The following is an 11,369-nucleotide window of genomic DNA, read 5'->3' as shown; positions in this document are numbered from 1 at the left end:
CAATTACCAATAGTTGTAAGGAATTATTTTAGTTTTAATATTTCTCCACCAAAGGTAATTATCAAATTACTTGAATATTTTTAGGAAATTTTAGTATTACTAAATTTATATAAAATAGATTTCCAAATGAACTAAAATAACATATTAAAAAGAGAAATTTCTTATGATAGTCATTTCTAAGTTTTTGTCACAAAAATAGCCTCCTATGAAGAAAATGACCAAAATAAGTTTTATTAAAAGGTAAAAATGTATTGTTACCCTTGGGTTAACTAATCTAGATTTAGAGTTTAGAGTTAAGGGGTGGGGTTTTGGGGACAAGGTTTCAAATTATTTAATAAATAAATAAATATTAAAATTTTCAAAATAAAAAGAGGTATTTTGGTCATTTTCTTTTTTAAGAGCTATTTTTTGTGACAAAAACTTAAAAAAGACTATTTGAGAGAATTGCCATATTAAAAATGTATGCAAATTTTAGGATAAAAAGATATATCCTAAAATTTTGAGAATCCTGTAAAAATATATGCAGTTTTTTTTAAAAAAAACACACACACACACATCTTTAGACAAAAATATAAAATTTTAAGAACTTATAAAAAATTTAAGATGAAAAGACATTTTGTTAAACACTTTTTAACAATCTATTAAAACTAAATAAAAAATTTAACAAAAAAAAAAGCGAAATCTTATGAAAAGACGCATTCTTATATATTTTAACAATCTCTTTAAAACTAATGTGATGGTTAAAATTAAAAGACATAATTTTCACATGTTATATGTCTAAAAAGTTTTTGAACTGAAAAGATATATCTTTGACATTTTTTATTGTTTTTATAACTGCTTTATACATATATATATATATATATATATATATATATATATATATATATATCAAGTGTGAGTGTATACATAGTCATGATGTAATAACACATTAATACATCTTGGAGCATAGAAATGATAAACGTATTAATCATGGTTTGGTAAATTTAGTTTTGCAAGTTGGTCTACTTCACTGTTTAAAATTAAAAACACACATTCTTAGAATGATAAGAAACATCTTTTCACATTTTTACAATATCTTAAATACTATTTTATTATTAGCATGAAATTACCTTCTTCTGATGATAAAACATATATTTACACATTTTTACAATCTGTTATAAAGCATTGCATCTTTAGGATAAAAAGTTCTATTTTATCGTGAGATGATAACAATTTTAAAATGAAAGGACACGTCATTAAAAAGATACAATCCAAGCATTTTTTTTTAAATTAATGAAATTATTAAGGAAAAGACACAAATTTTCACATTTACTGGGATTTCTATAAAATAAAAAACACATTCTCATAAATGATAAGAAATATCTTTACACATTTTCACAATATCTTACAAATCATTTCACTTTTTAGCATGGAAATATATATACATTCTCTTTTTTAACAACTATTTATTTAGAAGCGGAGCAATACCAAGACAAGCATTCATCATGTGGCTTGCAAACCTCAACAGACTACCGACAAAAGTGAGGCTCGCATCCTGGGGACTTAACATCCAAACGGCTTGTTGCTTCTGCAATACACATGATGAAACGCGTGATCACCTCTTCCTAGAATGCAGGTACAGCACTGCCTTATGGCTGCGATTCTTTGCAAGGCTTGATCCCAACCGAACGGCTTTCCTCTCATGGGAAGAACTTCTCTCCTGGATACGATTCTCCACATCATCAGCCCCATCCACCATCAGGAAGCTAGCGACTCAGTCCATGATCTACAACATCTGGAGGCAGCGCAACTCGGCAGTTGACGTTCATCCTACCAAAGGGTTGCGTAAAGAAGATTGAGGCCATGTGTTCAAAATTCCTATGGGGTGGCAATATTGACACAAGGTCTACAGCAAAGGTGGCTTGGAAAACAGTGTGCTTACCAAAACGAGAGGGAGGACTGGGCCTGCGTAGCTTCAGTGAATGGAATAAAGTTTTGTGCTTGAGATTTATTTGGTTGCTTTTCTCAGGTACTAACTCTCTCTGGGTCCAATGGCATAAGTACCACCACCTGAGAAGCTCTAGCTTATGGGCCCTTGAAGTTAGGAGTACTGATTCAGCAGCATGGAGCTCGATTCTGTCTCTCCGACCCTTGGGAGAAAGGTTCCTACAGTGCAGAGTAATCAGCGGGACGGACGCAAAGTTCTGGTTTGATATTTGGACCCCTTTTGGACAGCTTATCAAGTTTCTTGGAGACTCGGGCCCAAGAGACATCAGAGTTCCACTCTCGGCTTCGGTAAGGGACGTCACAAACGAAACAGGTTGGAGACTCCCTCAGCCACGATCTGACAGCGCGCTTGCTCTGCACATCCACCTCACAACAGTAGACCTGCCGCTTCAGGATCATACTGCAGACACTTTCCACTGGGTTGTTGAATCAAAGGAATGCAAAGGTTTCTCTTCTTCAAGGACGTGGGAAGCGCTAAGGCCGAGGGCTCAAGTGAAGGACTGGGCTCCTTCAGTGTGGTTCAGCGGAGCAATACCAAGACAAGCATTCATCATGTGGCTTGCAAACCTCAACAGACTACCGACAAAAGTGAGGCTCGCATCCTGGGGACTTAACATCCAAACGGCTTGTTGCTTCTGCAATACACATGATGAAACGCGTGATCACCTCTTCCTAGAATGCAGCTACAGCACTGCCTTATGGCTGCGATTCTTTGCAAGGCTTGATCCCAACCGAACGGCTTTCCTCTCATGGGAAGAACTTCTCTCCTGGATACGATTCTCCACAGCATCAGCCCCATCCACCATCAGGAAGCTAGCGACTCAGTCCATGATCTACAACATCTGGAGGCAGCGCAACTCGGCAGTTCATCTCACTGGATTCTCCCCGCAGCAGACAACATTCGCCACCATAGACAGGGATATCCGTAATGCCATCAGTGCGAGAAGACATAGGAGGAAATTCACTACTCTTATGCAACTTTGGATTAGATAGTTGCAACATTCTGATCTAACAATCATGTGTATACCTTGTTTTTTATTTCTTTTTGCCAAGGTATCATTTTTAGGCTTTTGTAACCCTAAACTTTCATTTTATGATATTCACAGTTTAGCAAAAAAAAACAACTATTTATTTATATAAAATGTAGCATTACAAATAGGATAATAAAGATGAAACCAACTGTAAATTTAAAATAAAGAAAATATAACATAACACATAAACTAAAATTTGAAGAAGCTTTCATCTGGACCATTTTCTTCGATGATAGAATTTTTCGATGCGATTACCTTCAGCAATTATACATTCGATGAAATTTCAAGCTTTCCTTTAAAACTTCCTTTGTTGTATAAGGTTGGCCAAACTCCAATTTAGATCTATAGATATATATATATATATATTAAGAATCTAGTATAATGATTATCTCGAAAGGAATAGAGATTGGACGTGCCAATTTTCAACTATTCAAAAAAGAACCCCGTACAACAAATAAATTATTCTTCCAAGATTGTTTATTGCAAACTCTATCCATGGCGGTTTCCATGGCACTTGTTTCCAGAGTAAAGCAGTTAGAATAATTTCCTTACCACTTGAATCTGGATTCAACAATACCAAATTGATTGTATTGTTGTCGATCATGGACATGAATTCCATGCCGGAGATAACAACAATGAATTGGGAAATGAAGTGGTCAACACCCAAAAACGCTGTGAATGATTCTGCAACTTTTCTCCATTTAAAAGAAAATAAAAACACAAAGAAATAGTTTAAAAAGAGAATCTGGAAATGCCATTATGAAACCAAACATTCTTTAGAAGACAGATTCAACACTCTTGGATAGAAATTGCAGAGAAAAAATAGATGAAAAGATCGCCTTCACTATTGTAAGTAACTGTTTTTTACAGTTCTTGAGAGCATAGTTTTTAAAATATACATTCTTATGATGATAAAGGAAAAATATTTACACATTCTTACAACATATTATAAATCATTGCATTTTTTGGCTAAGAAACATTTCATTATAAGAAAATTCATTTTTCATGATCAAAAGACACATCATAATAAAAGGCACCCTTACATTTAAAAAAAAAATAATGAAGTTTTTTTTAAGATGAAAAGACATACCCCTTCACATTTATTAGGATTCATATTATTAATAGATTTTAGGATAAAAATACATATTTAGAAATTTTGAGAAACCTTTAAAAATCTATGCAGTTTTAAAATAAAATAAAACACACATCTTTAGAGAGAGAAAAAGATATAATTTAAAACCTATGAAATTTTATGATAAAAAGACACATTCTTATTCATTTTTTACAATCTTTTAAAATTCACTTAATTTTTAGCATGAAAAGATACATCTTGTGAAAAGACACTTTCGTATACATTTAAATATTTTCTTAAAAAATAATGCAATGTTCAAGATGAAAAGACATATCCTTTCACATGTTAAATGCCTAAGCATTTTTTAAATGAAAAGATACATCATTTGACATTTTGGATTCTTATTTAAAATATATTAAAAAGACATATCCTAGAATGATAAAAAATATTATTACACATTTTCACAATCTATTAAAATTCATTTCACATTTCTAGCAGAAAAAGATACATGCTTATGATGATAAAAATATATTTTCAGAATTTTACAACATATTATAAAGCATTGCATTTTTAGGATGAAATGATATTTTATTATGAGAAGATGGATTTACAACCAAATGAATAGACACAGCTCTTAGTTTTTGGAAATACAATTTTTGAGATATTTTAACTACTTTTTAAACTAACTAAAAAGACACAACTTTTCAAACAAATACATTTTAGAAATGATGCTGAAAGACATATATAATTTAATAACTTCTTTTCAATTAATGCAACTTTTAGGATAAACAAGGCGACTTTTAACATTAATTGGGATTGATATTATTAATAGATAACATAGGAAAAGGTGAATAGTCGAGTGTTGTAATTGATTCTGGAGGAGTCTTCTACTGATCGGATAGTGATTGTTGAGAGTACCGTCTCTCCCCAGACGTAACGATGGAAGGTCGTGAACTGAGTAAACAAAGTGTTGTGTGTCTTTGAAAGTTCAAGATCAAACAAACCTAATTAAATCACAAGGTCAAAACGCTACATTACTAAACATCACATCACTATTACTACTAACATCAACAAAAGTTTTCGGAAATCAAATTTTATTTTCTCAAGTGTTTATATAGAAGTTAGTAATGATGGATACTACCTCAAGGTCTTTACGTTCAAAGAAAGCCATCTGTAGTTTAATTGTTTAAGCTATGGCACCTCTCTCGTGCTTGAACGTCAAACCACCAAGAAGGATTTTTTGAAGTTAGAGAATCTGAAAATGCAAACTAAAGAGTTCAAACATGTGATACTTAGAAATTTGGGTATAAACTAAACTTTTACCTAGTGTTATCTAACATTATGATTTCTGGTATATAATGGTATACGTGATTTTTTTTTAAAGAATTGCTTTTCCTATATTTATTACCAAAATGTACTTATTTTTGACCATTTGTCCATAAAAATTAATAGTTACGAATGTTTCTATAATAGTTAAAGAATGAGTGAAGTAGTTCACAATACTGTACGAACGAGGATAAAACGCAAAAATATCATGTGGTGATTGTATGATCAGTAATCACGTCTTTCGAACCTCTACGGTCCATTAGTTATGAGTGGTGAGGTATTACAAGTAGTATTAGAACTAGTTAGTTGATATGGTTGCGATGCGGGAGGCGGTTAGGAACTGTCTTAGTACCCAATAAGGATATGATTGTAACACCTCATTTTAGTATATGGTGTTATATATAGAAATGCTTAAAGAGTTAATTTGATTATTTATGTCATCAAAATTGTTGCAGTTATTTTTTGATTATTTATCGAAAAGAGTCTAAAATTAAACGTGGTTTAATTGTACTAGTAACAGAATGATGGTCACGTAATGTGACCCATTGGGCTCATACAATGTAGGTTTTCCGCATCTCTAGTTACATAATAACTTTGACTACAGATCAAATGTTACAAAGTGCCAAAGTGGAGTGTGCCCGGTGCGGTGATTCACGTGGCGCTATATAGAAAGACACCGCAGGGTTTGTGACCGTCGTGATTCACGTTGTTCTTTATCACACAGGCGGTGACACGTGACTATGTATATTTTATTAAAGGACTCGTGCTTATAGTGAGCTTTTTGTCTTAAGATTTGTGTACTTAACCTATAATTTTCTATGATTTTCGGAATCACCCATTGTTAGTGCTACATTTAAAACGAAGCTATTTGTTCAGATATTCATAAAAAATTATACATTTTACATAACTCTTATAAAAATATCAGGTTTAATGACCAAAATATAACAAATAACACACAACCACACACACACACATATATATACAGCAACTTAATTCTTTTATATCTAACCCCAGTTTTCGTTAAAAATAAATAATTTTTTTGTTAAGATTTAACTTTCTTATAAGCTAATAAAACTAAAAACAAACAAAATGTATTATACACATTTATTATTGTTCGTTTCACATTTATTAACTATCTTTCCATTTTCTCTTCCATTTCTAAAGCCTACATTTCAATCTTTTTTTTTTTGCTAAAGATTATATTTCAATCTTCTAATATAACTTTATTAAAATTGACGGAAATTATACATAAATATATATATATATATATATATATATATATATATATTGTTGGCATATAGATTTTGGCCTTATACTCTTGTTATCTTCATGATGTCAGCCAAATTAGAGCAGAATTTAATAAAATTTTACAAAACCAGCATGTAGGGCCGGCTTAACATAACCGGAGGCCCTTGGGCGACAAAATTTTTAGGATCCTATAATTAGTTAGTTTTTGGTTTTTAAATGTTTTTCTTGAGTTTTGTTTTTAGCTCACACATCAGACAATATAAATATAACTTGATTTGGAGCGGCCCGGGGCCGTCGAACTTGCCGCCCTCCGTCATGAGCCGGCCCTGCCAGCATGTCTGGTTCCTCAATCATAAAATGTGAAATTTTAACAATTATAGATTAAATTTAACTTTGACATCATTTCAGTTTTGGTGAGGTGTTTTCGTTTGTCTTCACACGTATATACACATTGGTTTCACACGTGCACATAGGTCTTCATGTCGCAGCTGAGAATAACTGGTTAACATTTTATTACATTCCAAACCCTCCAATAAGGTCTTTTTTTTTTTTTTTTTTTTGATGACCGTGGGGTTCCCAGGCGGTAAGCCCAGACTAATCCCCACGAGGCCTTCCATCCGGGCACGCACGGTTATAGGCGGGAAAGTGACCAAGGCGATTCGAACCCAGAGCGGACACTCCAGCTGGAGTTCCATTACCACTACACCAAAAGCTCTTGGTTCTCCAATAAGGTCTTATAACAAAGAAAAAGCAAAGAATTTCGTTATTGATATATTCTCGCGGCTGAACAAAGAATCAAGTCCAAAAATCGAGTTAAGATTGAACACTATTGTTTTTGACTTGAAACAAAACCGATCAACCGTTTAGAAAATATTGAAATAGAGACAAATTTGTGAAACACTAATATTTCTAGGAACGGATATCCGATCCATTATATGTATATATATACATACATTCAAATAATTATATATATAAGTTATAGAAATATTTTATTTTATATAAGTTTTATAATATTTTTATTTATTAAATTAATAATTGGTATTTAAAAGTAAAATATATTTATTTTTGAAAAAAATATTATTATTTTATATTATTTTGAATTTTGAATTTATTTTTTAAATTGTATTCATACGGATCGAATTGGATATTTTGTTAAAAATTTAAAATTTTCCGAATATCCGGATGGCTAGGTTCAAATCGGATCGAATAGTTGATTATTTGAACAAAACGGATCGGATACAAAATATCTAAAAAAAATGCGGATATTCCATCTGTGTCCACCCTTATTTTAGGGTTAGTTATTGGATCAAGACTAGTTGATTCAACTGATAAAAATTACTATGATATATATATATATATATATATATTTATATAAAGTATGATAGTTTAACATATTAAAATTTTATAGAAAGAGAAATATTGTTTAGTTCATAATTTACTTTTAAACTGTTAATTTTCAATATAATATTTTCAGCTATCTACAGTCCTATGTCACTATAAAGTAGTGAAAATAAGTTTTTGATTTCGAATGATGGTAATTCTAGGTGTAATTATTGTAAACACAAAATATAATAGATGTAAAACTGAATGTTAATAATTACAGTTTCCAAAACTATTTTAGTTCATAAATGAAAGCTTTTTAAGTGTTGTTTATTTAAAAATTACATATAAATGAAACGCATAGGTTAAGATTTGAAAACCACTTTATCTATTTTGCTTTCCTATAATACCATAAATTTTGATAAGACTGATACTATCATAAAACGTTTAAAGTATTTTGAGAAGTTTTAGAACTGTTCCTATTTTCTAACCCTCTCATTAAAATGAAGTCGTTAGTACTTTTTTAACTCTTCTTAGATCTTTTGTGATAATACTTTTCTTGCTTTGAAAATCATATTGTGGTACTTTTTAAAAATAAAATCTCAAAAAAAAAGAAAACTGAAAGTATTAGAAAAAAAATATTGACACCTAGAATTTTATTTTATTTTTGTCATCGACACCTGGAATATTAGCCTATAAATAGCATAACAGTGAAAGAAGAGGATAGACGCAAACAAATAGCAAAAACAACAAAAAAAAATTGAACATTGCAGCTATGGCTCCCACATTGCGAGGCGAGTGGATCAAGGTAATTACTTAGTTAATTAATTAATTAATTAAAAATTCTATTTAAAATGTTAGGTTAATTTCTATCAGTTCTTTGTTTTGCACGAGAAAACATTATACTAGGATTGGATAGTCATTGTTTTTTTACTCGAGTAATGAGTATTGTCATAACTTCGAACTACCAACCCTGACTGTCAAGTAACTGAGTAATAAATCGACCCATATATATTCAGTTTTAACTGTCATTAATCATCATCATCATCATCATTAATTAACAGGTGCAGCAGAAAGGAGGAGAGGGACCTGGAGCAAGAAGCTCACACGGCATAGCCGTGGTCGGAGACAAGCTCTACTCTTTCGGTGGCGAGCGTACGCCAAACATTTCCATCGACAAACACCTTTACGTCTTTGACTTCAACACTCACACTTGGTCAATCGCCCCGGCCAACGGACAAGCCCCTAACGTCAAGGCCCTGGGCACCCGCATGGTGGCCGTGGGAACTAAGCTCTATCTATTCGGAGGCCGCGATGAGAAGAAACAGTTCGACGACTTTTACTCGTACGATACAGTGACAAAGGAGTGGAAGTTCCTCACCAAGCTCGATGAAGAGGGAGGACCTGAGGCTCGTACTTACCACTCGATGGCTTCGGATGAAAACCACGTGTATGTATTCGGCGGGGTGAGCAAAGGCGGGGTTATGAAGACCCCCTTTAGGTTCAGGACCATCGAGGCGTATAACATTGCTGATGGGAAGTGGGCTCAGCTACCTGATCCTGGTGAGCAGTACCCTACGTTCGAGAGAAGAGGAGGAGCTGGATTCATTGTGGTGCAAGGGAAGATTTGGGTGGTTTACGGGTTTGCAACTTCACCTGATCCTAATGGAAAAAACGATTATGAGTCTGATCTTGTGCACTACTTTGATCCTGCTACTCAAAAGTGGACCGAAGTGGAGACTAAAGGAGAGAAACCTTCTCCAAGAAGCGTGTTTGCGCATGCGGCAGTAGGAAAATACATAATAATATTTGGAGGTGAGGTCGGGCCGGATCCAAACGGACATTATGGTCCCGGAACATTGACCAATGAGGGTTACGCGTTGAACACCGAGAGTTTGGTGTGGGAGAAGTTTGGAGGAGGAGCTGAACCGGGTGAACTCGGTTGGCCTGCCTACACGACTGCTACCGTCTATGGAAAGCAAGGCCTCCTCATGCATGGAGGAAAACGTCCCACCAACAACCGTACCGATGAGATGTACTTCTACGCGGTCCATTCCGCCTAAACAATGCGCTCTCACTACTCTCTAAGGTTTGTTTGTGTGGTGAGTATTATTACTGTATTGCGTCTCATAATATGTAAGATAAAATAAAGGTCTGTGAAACCTATGAAAAACAGCCAACTATGCGTGGCTTATTATCAAGTCAAACTTTGTGTGTTTCTCGTTTGCAAAACTGTACTGGTAGGAATAAGATGTACTATGTACTACTACGTGTGTTTAATACAGTAAATGATATGAAGTTATCTACAAGTTTGTTGTCTCATTTAATTTCCCGATCGTCCTCTTAACATTTATTCACCATATCTATGTCTATATCTTTAACAACACAAATACATAAAATAACTATGCAATACAATACAATCGTTTATATCTCTCATCTTGTATGAGTTATTAATTTGATTATATTTAACACCAAAGCGATGTTTTGATGCTCTAAGACCAAAAAACGGAACATAATTTGATTTTCTTGGAATAAAACATTACACAAGATTTATCTTGAAATTGTTTTCCATTCAAGGAGACAAATCAAACGAGAAAGGTTAAATGAAGATTTAAGAGGAAGGGACAATAACAGTTTGCATCATGTTCTTGAATTCAAAAAAGTCAACGCGACCATCGTGATTGCTATCAACGGAGACAATCATCTTCTCTACTTGTTCAATCTCTCCTGCTTCAGGAAGCCCTAGCTTCTTCAAAACATTTTGCAACTCCACGGCGGAGATAAACCCGTCACCGTCTTGGTCAAACACTTTGAAAGCTTCTTCCAGATCTGATTCCGGAGATCCGTCGCACTCGCAGTCTCCTGCGAAAAAGGACTCGTCTAGTGTTTTGTGCAGTGCTGCGAAGTCTTCGAACCGGAGTCCGGTTTCGTCCGGTTTGATGTAAGATTCGATGGTTGGTTTGAGGTCCGAGATATCCGCGTCCAGACCAAGTCGTGAGAGGGCTTGGCTCAGTTCTTCGACGGTGATGAATCCGTCGCTGTTTTTGTCGAATAGGTCGAAGATACGTTGGAGACGGAGAGCGTTTAGACTCGGACTTCGTAGTCTGAATGAAGAAGATTGTCTCGAGAATATCTTCTTCTCGTTAATGGTGATCTCCATTGCTACTCTCTTCTTCTTGTTACTCTCTATTAATATAATCGGAGACTTGTAAGAATCAAGAACCGGAGACTAAGACCATGATTAACCCGGGATGCTTAGAGTGAGGTTCTTAGCGGAAGTTAAGAAACTGTTTCTTAACTTTTAACTTCCGCTAAGAACCCCATCATAAGAATCTCGGGTTAATCATACTCTAATCGTTCATTTCTTAAATATATATATATATATA

At 33.8% G+C, this 11,369-nt stretch overlaps 2 protein-coding genes across 2 annotated transcripts; one reads left to right on the top strand and one right to left on the bottom strand.

Annotated features, from left to right (window-relative positions):
• The first annotated feature begins 8,702 nt into the window (after positions 1–8,702).
• On the top strand, positions 8,703–10,184 carry LOC106306810 (epithiospecifier protein-like). The gene is made up of 2 exons (XM_013743565.1): positions 8,703–8,791; positions 9,048–10,184. Exons 1-2 carry the CDS (start codon positions 8,759–8,761, stop codon positions 10,044–10,046), a joined length of 1,032 nt encoding a protein of 343 aa, XP_013599019.1. The 5' UTR covers positions 8,703–8,758; the 3' UTR covers positions 10,047–10,184.
• A 302-nt stretch (positions 10,185–10,486) lies between these two features.
• LOC106304901 (probable calcium-binding protein CML43) lies at positions 10,487–11,153 on the bottom strand. The gene has a single exon (XM_013741289.1). The coding sequence runs from the start codon at positions 11,141–11,143 to the stop codon at positions 10,595–10,597; it is 549 nt and encodes a 182-aa protein (XP_013596743.1). The 5' UTR covers positions 11,144–11,153; the 3' UTR covers positions 10,487–10,594.
• Positions 11,154–11,369: the final 216 nt, after the last annotated feature.

This window comes from Brassica oleracea, chromosome C7 (assembly GCF_000695525.1).
Source record: "Brassica oleracea var. oleracea cultivar TO1000 chromosome C7, BOL, whole genome shotgun sequence".
NCBI classification, from domain to species: domain Eukaryota; kingdom Viridiplantae; phylum Streptophyta; class Magnoliopsida; order Brassicales; family Brassicaceae; genus Brassica; species Brassica oleracea.
This window is presented reverse-complemented; position numbering and strand designations above follow the sequence as displayed.

What these genes read in the sequence shown, in the direction of transcription:
- LOC106306810 (XM_013743565.1), top strand. Translation starts at nt 8,759, where the DNA reads ATGGCTCCCACATTGCGAGGCGAGTGGATCAAG. An exon ending in TGCGAGGCGAGTGGATCAAG is followed by an intron (nt 8,792 to 9,047) that starts GTAATTACTTAG and finishes ATTAATTAACAG; the next exon opens with GTGCAGCAGAAAGGAGGAGA.
- LOC106304901 (XM_013741289.1), bottom strand. Translation starts at nt 11,143, where the DNA reads ATGGAGATCACCATTAACGAGAAGAAGATATTCTCGAGACAATCTTCT.